The sequence below is a fragment of the Glycine soja genome, chromosome 3 (assembly GCF_004193775.1).
Source record: "Glycine soja cultivar W05 chromosome 3, ASM419377v2, whole genome shotgun sequence".
NCBI classification, from domain to species: domain Eukaryota; kingdom Viridiplantae; phylum Streptophyta; class Magnoliopsida; order Fabales; family Fabaceae; genus Glycine; species Glycine soja.
In genome coordinates this window covers 41,461,288-41,480,269 of record NC_041004.1, presented here as the reverse complement: position 1 = coordinate 41,480,269, position 18,982 = coordinate 41,461,288, and the positions used below count along the sequence as shown (strand labels likewise).

General features: G+C 31.7%; 2 protein-coding genes across 3 annotated transcripts; one reads left to right on the top strand and one right to left on the bottom strand.

Annotated features, from left to right (window-relative positions):
• Positions 1-276: 276 nt before the first annotated feature.
• LOC114407111 (E3 ubiquitin-protein ligase RFWD3-like) lies at positions 277-6,990 on the top strand. Of its 2 annotated transcripts, XM_028370084.1 has the most exons (13): positions 278-900; positions 1,081-1,156; positions 1,264-1,353; positions 1,448-1,492; positions 1,694-1,774; positions 1,910-1,990; positions 3,407-3,475; positions 3,990-4,100; positions 4,215-4,360; positions 4,440-4,479; positions 5,072-5,134; positions 5,207-5,397; positions 5,903-6,990. In XM_028370084.1, exons 1-13 carry the CDS (start codon positions 482-484, stop codon positions 6,378-6,380), a joined length of 1,890 nt encoding a protein of 629 aa, XP_028225885.1. In that variant the 5' UTR covers positions 278-481; the 3' UTR covers positions 6,381-6,990. The 2 variants fall into 2 exon arrangements, with proteins under 2 accessions (XP_028225886.1, XP_028225885.1); XM_028370085.1 differs by lacking the exon at positions 3,990-4,100 and having other exon boundaries at positions 277-900.
• Positions 6,991-13,446: 6,456 nt separating this feature from the next.
• On the bottom strand, positions 13,447-16,047 carry LOC114407110 (probable xyloglucan endotransglucosylase/hydrolase protein 32). The gene is made up of 4 exons (XM_028370083.1): positions 15,750-16,047; positions 15,533-15,633; positions 15,208-15,425; positions 13,447-14,420 (listed from the first exon to the last, which is right to left on the bottom strand). The coding sequence occupies exons 1-4, from the start codon at positions 15,943-15,945 to the stop codon at positions 14,054-14,056; spliced, it is 882 nt and encodes a 293-aa protein (XP_028225884.1). The 5' UTR covers positions 15,946-16,047; the 3' UTR covers positions 13,447-14,053.
• Positions 16,048-18,982: the final 2,935 nt, after the last annotated feature.

Here is an 18,982-nt window from a genome sequence, read left to right as displayed (position 1 = left end):
ACATAGGAAAAGGAATAGATGCCTTTTACTGTTTTGAAACGCTTTTTCTAAAAAAAACCTTTGGTATGATATCTCTACATTAATTTAATAGAAAAATATTATAGTATAGCAATAATCATGTAAGTTTAATAATAGATTAAGAAAAATGAAAAACCGCATGATGAACCAAATCAAATGGCTGAAAATTGATTTGATTTGGATTTGATGATATATTAAAATTGAATCAAATTTAATCATTAATATTTAATTTATATTTGATTTAGATGAATTTTGTCTAAAAACTAAACCAAAACCACATCCGAGAGCATCCTATAGTGAGAGAATGAAGGATAATATTTTGTAATGTGCACGAACAATGTTAAGTTATTTCACTTTGATCCTTTCCTTGAGTTCTTTCGCACCAATTAAACGATTGAAATTCACCTCCGTTTAGTTTTTTCCCCTCGGTGGCCCTTATAGGTTTGGGCTCTCCCCTCTCGTAATGGATTCAACACTATTTCTAAACCCCGCAGACTTTGAATTACCCCACGACTACGACGAAAACGCAGAAGCAAATCTCATTGAAATTCCCGCAGACTTTGGATTATCCCACGACGACGACGACGAAACCGACGATGAAGAAGAAGACGACGACGACGACGAAGACGAAGAGTATGTTCCCGCCGGGGCGCCTCCTAGGGTTTCGCACGACGCTCCCCGTGTCAGTACATCCAACAGCGAAGTCGTTACCCTCATCGAATCGCAGAACAAGCGCCGTAGAACCGAAGGAGGCGAGGCTTCTTGTTCCTTCGCGAATGGGAGCCTGAGCCAAGAGAACGAGTGGGCCAGCCCTGACGTTGACGGTCTCCTTTGCCCTATTTGTATGGACGCTTGGACCAATAACGGCGAGCATCACATCTGGTGCAATCCCAAACCCCTTTTACTTAACCCTAATTTACATTCTCTCTTGTTTTTTAATCGGACACCTTATATTAGTTAGTTAGTTTGTTAGTTTATTTTAAAATTGTTGTCTAGTTGTATATATAATATATGTGAACAATGTTGTGATATATTTGAATTTTTGGGGGTTGATGAGTTCAGCTGTCTCCCTTGTGGACACATATATGGCATGTCTTGCATCAAAAAATGGCTTCAACACCGCAGAAATTCCAATAAGGTAACCGTAGACTGTGGTTGGTTGAGACTTGAGAGGTAGTTTCTGATGTTTGTGTAGCCAAAAATTGTACATTGACATTTTATCTTTTTTGTGTTTATTTGTCCTAGTGTCCTCAATGTAAAGTGAAATGCTCGTTGAAGGATGTGAGGAAACTCTATGCCTCTCAAGTAGTGGCCGTCGAGGAAGAAAATCAGAAGGTTGGGTGAATTTTATGCGCATTCTATAAAATATGAAAACTCAATAGGAAACTTTCAACAAAATTGTTTGCCTGATTACTCTTTCTGTTGACAGAGAATTCGGTCACTTGAGGCCAAATGTGCTGCCCTTGAAAGCAAGGTAGGATGCTAGTGAAGATTTTTCTTTGGTTGCTTGGTGCATTTAATTCTTAGTCTAAAAAAAAGTTTCCCCCTCTCCCCCCTTTTGCCATAGGTACATGCTATACTTTCTTCGTGGCTTGGTGTGGACTTTGATTTTCCTGGAATATGAGGCTGTATTTATGTTATTCTTAGTTAAGAACATTATATCGGTTGTTATTAGGTAAGTAATTGGCACAAGAAGGAAACTGGATGGCAGAAAAGGGAAGCTGCATTGAGTTTTCAAGTTCAGAAGCTTACAGAGGTATCCCTTATGCAATACTATACAGTATACATGATACAAACCATTTAATATATTTTCTTCGTGGCTTTGTGTGGGATTTGATGGCTGTATTTATGTTATTTTTGGTTAAGAACATTATATTGGTTCTGTTATCAGGGAAGTGATTGCCACAAGAAAGAAGCCGGATGGCAGAAGAAGGAAGCTGCATTGAATCTTCAAGTTCAGAAGCTTACTGAGGTATCCCATATGCAATACTATACAGTATACATGATACAAACCATTTAATGGTAAATCTGTGGTTTTCCAATATTAGAACCCTTTTCCTGTTTGAGCCACTTTTTCGTACCTGATAATATTTTACTTTATAGGAAATAGATGACAGAGGTGTGTTATGTTTGCCAACTTTGTTGCATCCTTTTCCCGCAAGCCCTGCCTTGTTAGATCATTTAGAATAACACTCTTTCCATTGTTTGCATATTTACCTTCTTTAGATCCAGGAATTTAACATCAACTACTTTGCTACTTTGAAACAATCGGTTTTCTTACCGCATTCGGGGTGGTTGTGAGTTTTTGGTTTTTCGTTTACAAATGCAATTTTCAAAACAAATTCTGTTTGGCAAAAATGCAGTTAAAATGGTTTTTAACTCAATTTCAAAACAATTTTACATTCATTTTCAAAATCAAGAAAAGAAGATTTGTGAATTTGGTTTTTAGTTTTAAAATCACACTCTCACCATCATCACCATTCCACCACCACTACCATCATCATCTTTGTTGCCACCACCATTATTTCATTGTAGAGTGATACGAGATAAATCGGTTGACTCATTCTATCCATCTTCAATTTGCAACAACTTTTAAAAACTAAAATAAAAAAATATATTGAAACTCAAAACTAAAACTGGTTTTAGTTTTTAAAAATTCCAAAAACTAAATGAAAAACCACCTTGAACAAAGCCCTAGTTTCTAACAACTTGATGCATGGGTTATCAAACTCTCGAGTTATGTTTACAGTTCACATGTACCTTCTGGCTTCCGATTAACTCGTTAACAAACTCGCTTTTTGGTAGACTTGGACCAAACTTGGTTGACTAGTGAGTTTAAGGTTGTGTTTAATTTAGAAATTTAACCCAAAACTTTCATGTAATGTACTGCATTTTATTGATTTTATAGATTATCTAAGTGACATTGTCCTTTTTTAGTTATTTAATGTTATCATTTTAATAACTTATTTTTTGTAATTGTGTGAACTTATTATTTATGTTTTATTTGGTGTAGTTTGAACTTATTCAGTAGTGATATACTACTAGACTTAGTTATTTTAGTATTGTGGAATTTGTGGTTTACTATTTTGCTTTATTATGGTGTTGAAATGTTGAATTGGTATGTTATTTATAGTTATTTTATCATTTTTTTATATAAAATAGACTCTTACAAGTCTATGAGTCGAGTTTACGGAGCCCCCGCGAGTTTAAGTAGATTCTCGAGTTTGATAACCTTGACTAGATGTTAACAATTGAGGTATTTACTTGAGGCGCATAAAGGCAGAATCTGCATAAAGATTTGGTGCAAATCATATGAGCCTTTTTTATGCTTTTCTATCTTTGTGTGTGTGGTTTTAAATAATTATTATTTGTACGTTTGTTCTTGTAGAGAAACACTTATTTGGAGATGCTACTAGATATGCAGAACAGGCAATTGATGTTCAATTTTGAATTGCAGGTATGTCATTCTCTCTCTCTCACTTTCTCCCCCTCCCTCTCCTACTTAACAGCATCACATATTGCATCTGCCGGACAGATTTTTGGGAAAATTACACTTTATTGTCTTTTAGTATCACCATTTCTCAATTTACCTTCTAAACTTTCTTTTTATATCGTTAACCCCTCAAAGTTTGTGTTTAAGTGAAAATATACTATATGCATGGTCAAAATTGTGGCTATCAAACCTGAAACCATGATTAATTTAAGCAAAGTAAATGGACTTTATTAATTTAACTATTCACTTTAAACCAAACTTCAGGGAGGTTTAGTGATTTAAAAATAAGTTTAGATAGGTAAGTTGGGGGAGTATGTGGAACTATAAAGTGGTAAAGTGTAATATACCCTAGGTTTTTTCAGTCACATATCCTCTTTTATAATAAGCTTATTTTGTTAAAAAAAATTATATGATGTTGTCTATTTGTGCTGACTGCTGATGACTTAATTTTATTTAATTAGTTGTTTACCTGTTTTAGAAAACATTTGATCTGGATGGTGCTCGTGTTTTTGATATGGACATTTCAAATCAAATTTTATTAATTGCACAAAAGCGAAAGGCAATAGGTGGAATGCACTTGTTAACTAAAGTAAGATTCTTCAATTTGAAGTATTTATGTGTATATGTATGTGGCTTTAGTATATCTTAACTCTTATACAATGAAGGATTTCAATTTAACCTTTATGGGAACTCGGCTTTGTAGATGAGCTTGATGTCTCCATTTGAGATGCAAGACATCTTACTGCCTTCTGGCACAAATGGTGTTAAAGACCTACACATTTCTGCTTCTCATAGTAGTAGTAGCCTGGCCCTCTTTGCTTCTCTAGGAAAGAAATTATCAGTGCTCAGGTATGGTTGCATTAAGTACTAATTCATCTTGTCTGACGTAGTAAAAATTTGGTCATTGATGTATTTCCTTTTGTTACAGCTTGGACAGCGGCAACCTTGTTGTCAATTATGACCTACAGGTGAAGTTTGATTCAATATTTTGATTTGGTAATTTAGTAGTAATAAAGCTGTTGGAAATAGTTTGCTATGTTTTGTGGTTTTAAGATTGGTATTGCTTGTATATTTAACTTTTTATCCTCCTTGAGTTGAGTAATATAAATTCATAAGGACCAGCCAAAAAGACAGCAAGTCATCTCTGTAAAGGTTTTCAGTCTCCAGAGATGGCCTTTTAAAGTAACCATTAACTAAACACCATGAAGAAGATAAAAAAACCACCGATTTCCATAAAGGATGCAGTGTTGTAAGTAGATATCCAGAAAGTCTAGTTTTTTTCTCCAACCTTAGGCATGAACTAACTGCAAATAGCATACGGCAGGAGGGCAAGGCCATCAATCGCCATTAGTTCCCCTGATTCCAAAACCTCAAATGACATAAGAGAAAATCCTCCAAACTACATGTAGAAAATTAGAAATAAATTTTTAAAATAGTTTTTTTTCATGCCCCCTTTCCCCTTGTTCTACTAATTTATTGCTCAAAGATTGTGATCTGTCACAAGCTGAGTTTACTAGTCCCTCTTTGGGTGGTTTCACCTTTACTAGAATTGTATTCCAGGTTCCTGCATGGTCTTGTTCATGGGATCTCAACAATTCACATTACATATATGCTGGACTACAGGTCAGCACTTTGGTTTTGTATTTATTTGATGTGGGAACTTCAAATGCTAATCTTCATATAACTTCCCTGCAGAATGGTTCTGTCTTGGTGTTTGATATGCGCCAAACTGCAGGACCCATGAAATCCCTTGTTGGTTTGACTAGCAACCCTGTGCATACTGTACATGCTCTTGCACAAACTTCAAGTTTGTCTTCTGGTGTTAAAACCATCCTATCTGCATCTGCTGTTGGCCTTTGTCAGTGGAACCTTGATTCTGAAGAGCGGTAGGCTGCTTATATTTTATGGATATTTTCTTTACATATGTTCATTATCATTGCCTTGTACTTAAAAACCATCCCTTCTAGCCCCTGTACAAAGCATTTTTAGGTAACTCTGGTCCTTGTTACACAATCTTTACCTATTCGTCCTTGTCATTTTGTAATGACAGGGACCAAAAGGGACTCGAAAGTGCTTGTATAGGGATTAAAAGGGATGATTTTAAAGTGTGAGGATTAAAAGGTAAAGTTTATGCAACTATAAGGACCAAATGATTTATTTTTCCTTAAAATAAAAAGTGAATTAAATTATGTCTTAACTCCAGATGGACTTGGAACATTTCCCTGCATTTAAGACGGTATATGATGGATTGTTCCTATTTGCTTCTGCATAATTTCAACTTGGTTCCATAAGGACTGGTGATTTTGCAAGCAATCACTTAGAAATGTTGTCATGCTCTGTTTTTTATTGCTGTAATTCGCTCTCCTAATGTTTCAGTTTTTTAACATGAAGGCCGCTTATGGTTCCTGAAACTGATAATCAAGGAGTTTGCATATCCCTTGCCTATTGCCCTAGCAGTGATGACATTGTTGCTTCATACCGACCGAAATATGACATGTCCATGGATCTGCGTCACTCTCAACCATCGCCAACTCCTCCTAGGACGCAACACGGAGTACAGGGCACTCATGTCTTGTTCAATAGAATGGGCAGTCATCATTTCCAAAAGGTGGGTTCCTCGTATGCCAGCGTAAGTAAATTTCTACTACCAAAATGTGTAATTATGGACATAGAGGATCAGAGCAGATTGTTTGCGTCTTTGAATGAAGATACACGTGATTTGGTCTTGCATGCGTTGCCATCTTTTAGTGTTCTTCAGCAATTGAAAATGCAAGCTCAGGGTCGTGATCTTAGGTACTCACCTAGCCATGGAATTCTTGGTTGTTTAAGTGAGAACACATTGCAGCTTTTTTCCAAACGCTCGTGGTAAAGGTAATTCTTCCTGCAATGTCCTTTCAAGAATAAGGGGTTCTTTGGGGTTGATTTTTTGGGGGTTCATTCACGATATGCGAGAAAAGATTGATGTAGCACCTATTGAGAAAAAACGGGAAACCACTTAAGGTAATTTGGACATGTACAAAAGAGACCACAAGAGACGTCAATTAGAAGGGTGGATAACATGATTTTTTAGTCCAGCAAAAAGGAGAAAAGGGAGACTGAAGAGCAAAAAGGAGAAAAGGGAGACTGAAGAGGACATTGTAGGAAATCAACAAGGGAGACCTTAGACTCAATATCTTTGAAACCTTGATTTTCTTCTGTGTTGTGTCGAGTACTGTAGTATAATAATGTAACTGACTTTATTTAATGGGATAAGACTTTGTTGTTGTTCTAAATTATTCTTAGAATTTTAGGTTTCCTTAAAGTAGTTGATAGCTTTCCTTAAATTACTTTGTTCATTCTTCTCTAATTATTTTGTAGGGATTTTTTCCCCATTTGTTTGTAAATTGGAGCAGTAATGCTGATATTGATGTGACAATGGTAAGATACAGATTGTCGTTAAGAACAAACCATGATTACGTGAAAGTCACTAAAACTATTAACTTTGATGCAATGAAAAATTATTGTATTAATTATATTTCATTCCTAGTCTTTTTAGGAATTTTTATTTTAGCTCCTAAATAAAATATTGATTGGATATTGGTCTCACTTAATATTTTTTTTCTAAATATTTTTACTCATTCATTTTTATGTAACTTATGTTCAGACTCAATAATTTCAATTAGTCTTAGTGTTTCGATTATTGTTATGGTGTGTTTGGTACAAAAGAGAGAAATAATATTGATGAGAAATTTTATATTTTATTTTGTTGGATTCACACCTTTTATACTTTAATTTTTTTTAAAAAAAATCTTTTATTTTCATTCTTTCATCTTCTAAATTAAACACATCCTTTACTATTTTTTATTCTTTCTCATCAAGTATCACTATTAAGTGATAATGTAGTAATCGTGTGATTTGCAATGTGGATTACTAGTTTGGTGTTATGTGATAAAATGTTAGTTCAAGGCATTTTCTAATAATTATATTTTCTTGAAATTTTTTTTATAGTGTAAACTTGCTATAAAGAGGTTTGAAAATTTGAAAGAGAAAAATAAAGAAGATACAGTAAGCAAAATTAATAAATTATAATATATAAGTCAACAACCCAAAATACATAAATTAACAACCTATTAGAAAATTCTTACAATTCGTTGTTGTTACCTCACTCTTGGCACTATGCCCATCTTGTGGAGCAAAAATGTGGGTGAGAGTGAGATTAAAATGAAAGGATTTAACGTTTGTTTAAGAAGTGAGGTTGAGAATTTGGGTTCGAAAGAGTTCCAAGATTAGAGGTGTTTAGAAGTTTTGATTGTAGTTTGTGATTTTGTTTATTCTTGTTTTGTTTACTATGGGTTATTGATTGTGTTTTCAATCATGGTTTGCTGTGTTGATTCGTATATCGAGAGTTGTTGGTTTTGCTTAATGTATTTTTAGTGATTTTTTTTCCTTCAAAATTTCAATTTTTTTTTATCGGTTTCATACGTCAGAAAATTTGTAACACTTTAAAATCATTAAAAAAATGTCTTGAATTAACATTTTATCACGTGACTTTTATTTTTCTTTTCTAAACAAAATTTTATTTTAACTTCTATGTCAAACTAATGACTCGGATGACAAGTCATGTGTTTGTTAATGTGCCTGTCACATTGCTTAGTAATAATATTTGATGGAAGAAACTAAAATTAATGACCAACATGTATCTTTCAAAAAAAAAACTTAATGACAAACAAAAGTTAAGAGATTAAGATCGATTAAAAACTTGTTAACAATTAAAAGTGAATTTTGTAAAAAAAAAAAATAGACTAAGATTGATAAAACAATTGTTTAGGACCTAAATGTACAATATGTAAAAAGGCAATGCACTAAAAACATAATTTAAAAAGTTTAAGCATAAATGTTATGTTAGACTAGTTGATTGTGTGATAACCTAATGATATTTGATGGAAGACAAAAAAAACGTTAACAGAATAAAATTATTAGGGATTAAAATCGGTTAATGTTTTGTTTTAAAATGAAATTTGAAAATAATTAAAGGAAAAAACACATAGTTAACGCAAAATTATTCAATCATCTAATATTTGATTTTGATTTAAAAGTAAAATATTTGTATGATAATTTATGTGTAAGTTAACAGGTTTAGAAGTGTTTGATTATAATAGTAATTAAAAAGGATGAAATACTTTGATGATGTGACAAAGGGAAATCGAAATTAAACTTGTACAAGATGTTTTATAAAACGAATTTTCTTAGAGCACGAAGAAATAAAAGTAAAAAATATTAAATAAAAAGAAAAATTTTAAAATATAAAAATATTTAAAACTTATGTTTTTAAAAGCGCTTTGTTTATTAAATGTTTTTAAGGATATCAATGTAATAAAAGAATAAAGTTTTTATTAAAAAAAAAGAGGATTTATTGTATTTAAATATAATTCATTTAATACTTTTTATCTAAAAAAATCAATACTTAAACTTCTCACCTATAATATAATATAATATGGTTATTTAATTTTTTTTTTCATACATGATTAAATGTATTTAATATTTTTTATCCAATGATTAAAGTCTAGTTTCATTCATATGAGTGATAATAATCTATAGTAAAAGAATTTGTGTTCAATTTTCATCATATATAAAATTTCTTTTGTTCAGTATTAACAACAAACGAGATTTATTTTTTGAAGAAAAAAATTATCCAATGCTTATAAAAATCCATTAGCGTAATCCTAAATTCAAAGGTAACTTCCATGATGTTATTTCACGTATTATATATTATAATTATTTGATAATATATTAAACATTTTTAAGGAAAATAAATTATTTTTTAAATTAAAAAAGGGGATCGATTATTTTTAAATTTCAGAATTTAAGTTATTTAAAACTTATATTATGTTACTATTGTATTTAATATTTTTTTTATCCAATGTTTTTAGAGAATTGGTTAGCATGACCTTACATACTAACGGAATTTCCATGAAGTCCTAGTATTTAGTATTTTCTGTGGCTACCCACCTCCCCCATGTATGTATGTGAGTGTGTTTTTTTTTTTTTTTTTTTGCATTGGAGAATTAATCAAATCTTTGATAATACGAAGTATCGTTTGTTTTTCAAATTTTGCTTGAATACCATCGCAGTTTTAGTACGACAAATTTTACAGGAAATATAAATCATAATTACATTCATTTTCCACAAATAAAGCTTTTATTCATTATTTGTTTGGCCATAGTTTATTGTTCTGAAGTCAGTTTAATAACCGAAGGAGGCGGATAATATCTATAATGCTCTCGCCTACAAGACGCCAAGAAAAAAAGTGGTTTTTTTCTTGTCCTTATCTTATATCAGAAGTCCCTACTTAACCCCTTAACCATTGGTTTGCATGGGATAAACAATTCTTACGAAATGAGTGATGTAGTTAAGGGCTTTATGATACGTTGAAGTTGCAAATCTTTGTATTAAAGTTAAGTAAAATGGATATTGAAAAAATGAAATGTGTGTTCAAATTAATTTCAATTCTGTATAAAAAAAATTCATTTCAATTATTATAACCTTCATATAAAATGTGACAGGATGAAAGAAATTAATTCTAACTACTTGCCCAATAGGGTGCAAATGCGTTGGGGTCAATATAATCTTCGTAATTAATTATTCAAATAAAACATCTCACATCAAATAACTAATCCTTAAAAAAATGCCAAATTCAGAGAAAGGGAGTGGAGTGACTTGAAGGGATTTATCATTTGGAAAACATTCAATCATTTTCATTCTATTATTAATGGTTTAAAAGCTATCCACCAACTACCTTATTTGTTTGATCTTGGCATTATGGCCCTATGCTTTATGCATTATTATCGTCTTCGAGCATCTTCAATAAACAATCATGCTTGATTATTTGGAGGAAGGGTGATATTTTTATAATTTTGAGATTGCCGGTAGATTACCATTTCAATGTTTGCTTTTGTTTCATTCTCGATGTCTTGATGTATGGTCTGAATTGCTTACACACATAACCACACAAACATGATAGGGATAATTATGCTAGTATACGGTTTATTTATTTATAGTAAATAAAGAAAAAGACATATTTATTCTATATATTGATTTCAAATAGAGAAAAAAGGTGCACGATAGTAAAATACTTGTAACTAATATTCTTTTATATATTTATGAATTATTGTTTTGCAACTTCTCATTAAAATATTTAAGATAACATGGTAAATAGAGATCTTGCTCAATACATATCTCTTTGTAGAAAAATTATCAAATTATATTAAAATTATCTTAAAGAATTTATATATATATATATATATAAAGTGTAATAATTATACATATTTTTCATGTTTAAAACAATTTTCACTGTTGATATTAACGTATATATAACGATTTTTTTCATTTACCATAAGAAAAATAAAATTAAGTCACGTAATTGTTATATTTTAAATGAATCTCTGATTTCCATTAAAATGTGTTCAGATTAATATATTTATGTTACTTTTTGAACCAAATATTCTCTTTTATCTATTGCAAGCAAAACAAATAATTTAAACATTTATTAATAAAAAAAAAACTCATATGACACACATACACACGATTTAAACCATCGTACAACACATGGATATATAGAATTACACGTTGTTAATGGATTCCAGACTTCAGAGCAGAGCAGACAATCCACTGATCGAATCTGGATTTTTCGTTCATGAATCATTAAGTGCTGTATTTGTTTCATTGAATCCTGTCGAATAATCCAATAGTACCATTAAAGTTCCTGAACTAATTACGTTTGTAACTTAACTGATGAAAAGACATGATATTTTTTTGTGTCAAAAATCAAGTTAGATGAAAAGAAGCGGGTGTTAACATATAAAAGAAAGATGTTTGTAGTGAAGTGAAGAGATTTATATTTAAATATCTACATAATAAAAGCAATTTAACAAAAAGAATATTGGTGGGATATATGAATCAAAATCACACTTAAATGAGTAATTGCTAAACAATAGAAATTTTATATTATTTTATAGGAAAGTTAATAAATATATGAAATATTAAAAGTGTCAAATGGTTTAAATATACTCAACAAAAATAAATTATAAATTTCACAAAAATTCAAATTTAAAGGTAAGGCAAAAATATTGAGAGTGATTTTTTTATATCAAATTTCACTGTAGTCGATTCCTTTAAATAAAATTTTGAGTTCAAATCTGGTAAATGAAAAAATATTATTATTGGATAGATTTAATTTTTATATATTGCAAGTGTAAAAAAATTATATGGTTAATTAATTAAAAATTATTTTTAATATGACTTTTAAAATAATTATTATAAAAAATTAATAATTTTAATATGTAACAATTTATAATTAAATAATAATATAAAAAGCTTTACATTACTAATGTAATTAATTTAAATCCTTTTAGATATGTAATTTGTTGAGGAATATTTATTGTTTTTTCAAAGGAGTATTTAATAAGTTATATTTTTTAACTTGTTTAAAAATACATTTAAAGTGTAATATGTAGGTGTGCATTAGGCTTTGTTACAACCACTTATTTTTAGAAATATTTTAGTAAGGATCTTTTTGGAGTGATTTATAGTTTTAAATTTTAAAAAGCAAAATCAATTTTTAGTTTTTAGTTTCATTTTTTCCTTCGAGTTTTCAAAATTTGTTGTTAGTCTTATAATTTTTCTTTTAAAAGTTCATTAAAAAATGTAAGTATCTTCACATGAGGTTTTGATGAGAAGAATTGAATTAAAAGAAAAAAATCCATAAAAAGAAAAGGCAAGTTTTTTTACAAGCTTTTATGATTAAACCTAGATTGAGTCATGAGCAAATTACGTTGAAAAGAATTAATTTAATTTCTGTTTGACATCTTTGAGCTAGGCCACTTGTAAGCTTGTTATAGGTTGCCACTACAATAAGTCTTTCCAAAAAAACACATTCAATTTGGTTTCTAAAATGAGATCAAATCCCAATGAAGATCTAATTTGTATCAAGTGTTTTGTGTGCTAAACCAAGATTAAAGAATGATTGAATTAGGCTAAACAAACAGACTTTATTTGAGCTCAATATTTAAAGACTATAAGTCATACATTTCGTTAATGAGTTCAACCTGGTTTAGGATTTGATGTGAATTACAAGTTATAAAGAGTTAGACCAAAAATGTCAAATTCAATTGGATCTTCTAAAATGAATCTTAAGCTCGGTGCAAATCCAATTTGTATGAACTTTTGCCGGCTAAGCCAAAATCATGCTAAAAATGCACAAATTTAATTTGTGCCCAAAATTTAAACTTCAAGTGTAACATTTCATCGCCTAAGTTCTGGTTGGACCATTATATAGCTATCACTGGTTAGCCCTAAACCGACTGGTACAAGCTTTTGTGGGATAAAAAAAATCCAACAATAAAGATCTCTTTCCTTACATTTTTTTGAAAAAAGAGAATAATTTATACAAAACTAACGAGAGAAAAAATATAAATTAGGATTTGTTGAAAAATCTCTCATAAACATTCTTTTCAATTACAAACAATGGAGTCATCCATTTTAATATATAAAAAATGATCAATTTAAAAATATCATAACAAAAATTCAGAATTTTTTTCATATATATCAAAGTGATGAAAAAAAAAGATCTTTTAAGTATCCACGAAATTTATCAACTTTCCTTAAAATATGGAAACCAAATTTTATTATCTGTTCACAAGTGATAAAATTTCTCTCAAGGCATGATCCTATCGAGTTAAATGGAACATTTAATTTATACAATAATGTATAGCTAAAGTCCTACAATTCATCAGCAAAATTAAGTCCTTTAATTTGTATTATAGATGTTATCATTGACAAAAGTAATGCAATTATTTATCCATAAAAAAAGTTTTTGATATGATTTACATGCTCGATCTTGTAATTATTTTCAATTCTTTGTCAGTTGCTTTCGGATCAAACCAATGGCCCACAACCTCTTACATAATCATCCGATCTTTTTTCATGCAACCAACTTTTCCATGGTGGTAATAAACAAGTTTCACATGAAACAAAGTCTTGGAACAAAACACATAACCCCCCATCCCCATAACACACACACAGATTCTCGTTTTCATCATTAAAATGACAATAACATTATTAAATGAAGAGTGTGCTTTTTAGTATTCGCACTCAATGGTGCCACATTCACCAACCCATACACCTTGGCCACTTTGCTTTTCCATTGGACATAGATATCATTATTCCTTTTCCCTCGCTCTTCCCTTTGTTTTCTTTTTTTCCTTTGTCTAAAAAGAAAACTCACACACACACACACACACACACACACACAATCTTCCAAATATTCTCGTGTCTTGAGAGCCTTGGATGCACAACCCCGTACACTTGCATAATGTATCTGCCAAGCTGGGGCCCCCCATCTCAAGTGACCCCCATAAAGTAAATGAAACTTTCTGAAAGAAAAAAGACAAAACAAATCACAAGAGAACAGTGTTTTGGTTTTGGGGACCAAAAATCAGCATCATAATATACCCAATTGGCCTAAGTGTTCCAATTTCCAAATGTTGAATACTTCAATTCTTCAATTCAACCCCAACACTCAGGTGTTAGGCTGTGATCTCTCTTGGGGTCTTGACAATAGTTATAAACCATGTGGTATCTTTGCACCCATCTCATGGCACTATGTTGTTGCCTACTCAACCCACCAGACCTATATGGTGAGGCTGAAACTGGATGGCACCAACGAGGGGCATAGGCTGAGCAACCACTAGCTTTGAAATTGGTATACTTTGCCACAAAAGGTTGGTATTTATAATCAGCTTTGTACTTTCCATCCTCAGTTGCCCATGATGATGCATCCCATATTGAACCATATAGCCACATTGGCCTCAGAGGAAATGTTGCACCACTCTTCCTCGGGTACCTCCTAATTGGCACATCATCCACTAGGAATCTGACACATAAATAAAAAAGTGACTATATAGTTTTTTTTATTCATGAAAAAGTGACTGTATTGTTGAACACTTAAACTCATTTTATAATTAAAATTATATCTAAGTGGCTAGGAGAGGAACCAGTAGATCAATTAATTAAATGTTACTTTTAACTTTTCATTAAGTTGGGTGTCATGAGATTTTGTTTACCCCACACTTCGATGCATATTTTTTTGTGCCATTCATGTGACCTTGGTTCTACAAATTTTCTAATTTTCCACATGATTTAATATTCCTGTCAAATCCCTACTTGCTTTCCTTAATTTCAGAGATAACGAAATTATTTCCGTTTAATCTTCCAAATTATCAATCGAGTTATATTATTCTTGTACACATTTTTCTACAAGACATTATCATCACATCACTTATCTAATCTCACACCAATTTCTCCATTCTTTTTACCCCTTTCTCAGTTGTGGAAATAATTATATATATAATAAGTTTTAGCTATAGAAAATGTCTAGCCAATAAGTGGTGCCTAAACTGTGATACCTGATGATATATAAGAACCAATCAAGCCGAAGCCACATACCCCGAATCCAACCTTCCACAGTTCCTTTTATCTTCACTCCAACCTATCTACTTCAGGAGAAAACGAAGTAGTCCCTACCTTATCTATCCTTTTTCTTTTAGACTAGTACTGAAAATGTATGCATTGAAATTCACGTATAGTCACAGTCACACTCACACACATTACACATACATTCAGAAGTACAGTTACAATGTACTATGCATATAGTGACTTACATTATTTCCTTAGGACTCCACAGTATAGCATAGTGATGAAAATCTTTGGTAGGATCAAACCAGAGATGGAACTTCATCTCTCTGCCTATGATTCTCCCATCTCCACTCCCTCTTATGTAAACATTGGTCTGCAAAGTGTAAGGCTTTCCAAATGTTGTCCCTAGAAACTCAATGTCCACTTCATCATGGAAACCGGGATGTGCTTCATTGTTTGAGAGCTGCCACATTAATCAAATAATCATTATAATTACTAATACTAATTAATAAATAATCTGAACAGAATGTGTTAGTTTTTAACCAATCAACATTTGCTGTTATTTCTTACATAGAAAGCTGTTATAACACCTGCAGTGTATCCAGGTTGAACCTTAATGGAAGCACCAAAGTACCCGGATCGAAATGGCCTTACTGACTTGAATCCACTTCCTGTTTATGAGAAACAAAAAGTGGAAGTGGATTAAATTTCAATGATATTATGCAAGTGAAAGAGAGAGAGAGAGAGAGAGAGAGAGAATTGAAATTGAAAGTGATAAGATTCAGACCTGAGGTTCTATCAAGCCAGATTGTTAATGCATTTTGGTCTAGGCTTTGGTGCTGAGGGCCCCAGAGGTTTCTAAACCCTTTGTAAAAACTCATGGACCTGAATTTGGAACTTGGCCAGTAGCCAGGTGAAGGTGGCCAATAGGCATTACTAGAAGGGACCATCAAGATTAAAATAGCAAAGAGAAAGAAAGCCATGAAGAAAAAGCAAAAGTGTTAGCAGAAAGGAGAATGATTCCGTTGTGTGTAAATGAAGGGTGTGAGAGAGAAAACTTGGGAAAGTGCTCAAGGTAAGGTGCATATGGAAGAATAGTATGGTAGCCAGTTTGATATAAATAAGAAAATTTGTGGGTCCCCAATTGAGAATTAATGGTGGTGGAATTATGGAGGGATTGGATGAATTAAACATACCAATAATTATTTATAGATCATTAGAGACAAATTGGAGGTCAGTAATTGTTGGATGGCATTCAATTATACCTTCACTTGCATAGGCACTTAGGTTAGTCATTAGTGTAAGTGTAACTTTCCCTTTTCTCATTACTACTACTACTTTTTTTCCCTCCTCTATTTATGACAAAAAATCTGTTAGCTTGGTTGGAAAGTGCAAAACAGGTGATGGGATCCAGAAGGGGTAGATGGATGTGTCTTAAATGTGGCTCTTTTTATTTAGTGTTACATGGCTTTCAGATTCAAACTAGAACCTAGGCTTGTGTCTGTAGGCTTTTCCCGTCTTCATTGAAGGCTGCAGGTATTTTTGTCTGAGCTCTGAAAGCAATAGCTGGATTAACCCCAATGTTTGGTGCTTTTCATTTCACCACACAATTTTCCCTTTTTCGTTGTGTCACTTACCATTCAGTCAAGCATAACATGCCCATATAAGGGCCAAAATGAGCCAATGAATAAAATGATAAAACAGATAAAAGTTAAATACGAAAGGAAATGTGGGACAGATTCTGATTTAGTCAATTCTCATGAATCAAAGGTGAGTAACGGTGTGTTATAGTCTGTGAACTTCATCAATAGAGTGGTGGGTCAGTAGCCATCCATTAATGGACCCCCAAAACTTGATTTGATTGAAAATGGGGGCACATGAATGATTGATTGACACGTAGAGTAATCCTACTTAGTGATATGGTACGAATAGTATAGCTTATAATCTTGATATCTAGATCAATCAAGAAAATGAGTCCACATAGATTGCAACCCATGCACATTTTTGGTATAAACAAACCTTTTAAAATAAAACGCTTAATGTGCATTCATAGTTTGAGGAAGCTACTATATATGGAGATTAGTAGGGACAAACACTAATCATAGTGGATTTATCGTTAATTGCTCTCGATACGTTGGTATACATGCACTATTTTGCTTTTAACTTATAGAACTTGCTTAACTATAACTAATGCCATAACCCGAAATATGCAAATAACTAGATTAAGAGGAAGAATTATGTGATTTATAAGCGAATTTGGATAATCAAAATAAAATGATCATATTAGAGAACATTGTGCTGAACCAATAATTTGATCTTCATTTTTGTCTGCTTATGGAAGCAGAAGGTTCGAACCTCTTTTCAAATTGATCTTGTGTGGATCAGTGCCCATGAATCTAACAATACATAGAGTATTTAAGTATGAGGTGTCAAAGTACATGAACTTAAGGCATGGTTCCCCGGAAGCAAACCATAAAATCACAAGACACGGGGGCATTATTATTGAGTTCTAGCTACACACACCGCTTGAACAAAATTCGTAGAAAATAGAAATAACAACCCCACAAAAAAAAAAAAAAGATTTGAAAGTAACACACATACGTGTAGCCTCAACTCAAGTGAAGAAAATAATTAATGAGCTAGGAGAAATATGCTTAATGGGGACTTGTGCACGCTGAATTTTTCAATTACTACAACTTGCAAGAGCTTCTATGTGTAGACAAACTTTACAAGATTGGGGTATGCACTATTTTGTCGGTAACACACGGAGGAAGAGAAATGGAGGAAGGTTGGAGCATGGTGGGGAATGGTGGTAGGGCCACTTTGGCCGACAAGTAAAAAAACTGATCACAAGAGGGTTGAATTGAATTCAATTCAATTGAATTGGTTGTCTGCTATATCAAATGGATCTTCTTCTATGCATTGTTTCCGTGACAATTGAGGGCATTGTGCATAGAATCACCACAGAAGTTACAGTTCTACATCATCTTGCATTAGACTTATTAAGGGATAAATCACTTGTTGTGTTACAACCAATAATCAGAAGGTTTTATTGTATTGTGGTCTAAATGTAGATGCTTTTGCTTTAATCACATTTTGCATACAAGACAAGCTATATCATAGGCTTTATGCACACACCCTCTCACTGGCACACATATAACCGTGGTTTTTTATTTATTTAAATTATATAAAGTAGGTTCAGGCCTTTGCTTTTGCCCTGCATATGTCAACAGCTAATATTTGAATTTGTTACAAATATATATATATATATATATATATATATATATATATATATATGGAGTGATCAACTTACACCAAACCTCACCATTCATTTTATTAAAATCAATGCTTGTAATAAATCATTCATTAGATTCTAAGGAAATAAATAATAAAGATGAAAAACAACTCTAAAAGAGTTTACTCTAGAATTTTACATTTTAGATCCTTAATTAGAAAATAGATATACAGTTTTTTTTAATAAAAATTACATGTATAATTTAAGGGAGATAACTTTTTTTCTTCAAGCTTTTATCACGATTGTTTATCCATGGTTTGAACCCGTGACTACTAATTAAATTGGAACAAATTTTATGTTAATTATTACACCTAAAATATACTCTTAAATACATTTCCCTGTATATGCTATATTTTCTATAGTTTAGGACGTAACATCTTTATTTGTAGTTTATGAATATTAATTTTCTGCACATAACACAGTTCTTATATTATTAATTTAACTTTAAAATGGCAAATTCTAGTTGATCTAGGTCCGAAAATGATCCCTAGCAGTAGTAAAGAATCTAATTAAGATATGGAACATGTCTTTTTCAAATATACTGGAGTAAATTATATGATTTTAAATTGTTGCACTAACTTATAGGTAACAACTATTGGGAAGCATCCAATTTTACAAGTGGGTATACAGACGACTAAAGATATATTCACAATCCTTATGTTTAAGTAAAAAATAATTGAATAAAATGATAACTAAGCATTAATACTGATTAAAAAGAAGAATAA

Excerpts from the sequence above, each read along its gene's own strand:
- LOC114407111 (XM_028370084.1), top strand. The coding sequence starts at position 482 with ATGGATTCAACACTATTTCTAAACCCCGCAGACTTTGAATTACCCCAC. Across the intron at positions 4,361-4,439 it reads AAGAAATTATCAGTGCTCAG|CTTGGACAGCGGCAACCTTG; the intron begins GTATGGTTGCAT and ends CTTTTGTTACAG. Across the intron at positions 5,398-5,902 it reads AACCTTGATTCTGAAGAGCG|GCCGCTTATGGTTCCTGAAA; the intron begins GTAGGCTGCTTA and ends TTTAACATGAAG.
- LOC114407110 (XM_028370083.1), bottom strand. The coding sequence starts at position 15,945 with ATGGCTTTCTTTCTCTTTGCTATTTTAATCTTGATGGTCCCTTCTAGT. Across the intron at positions 15,634-15,749 it reads CTGGCTTGATAGAACCTCAG|GAAGTGGATTCAAGTCAGTA; the intron begins GTCTGAATCTTA and ends TCTCATAAACAG. Across the intron at positions 15,426-15,532 it reads GTGTTATAACAGCTTTCTAT|CTCTCAAACAATGAAGCACA; the intron begins GTAAGAAATAAC and ends TTAATGTGGCAG.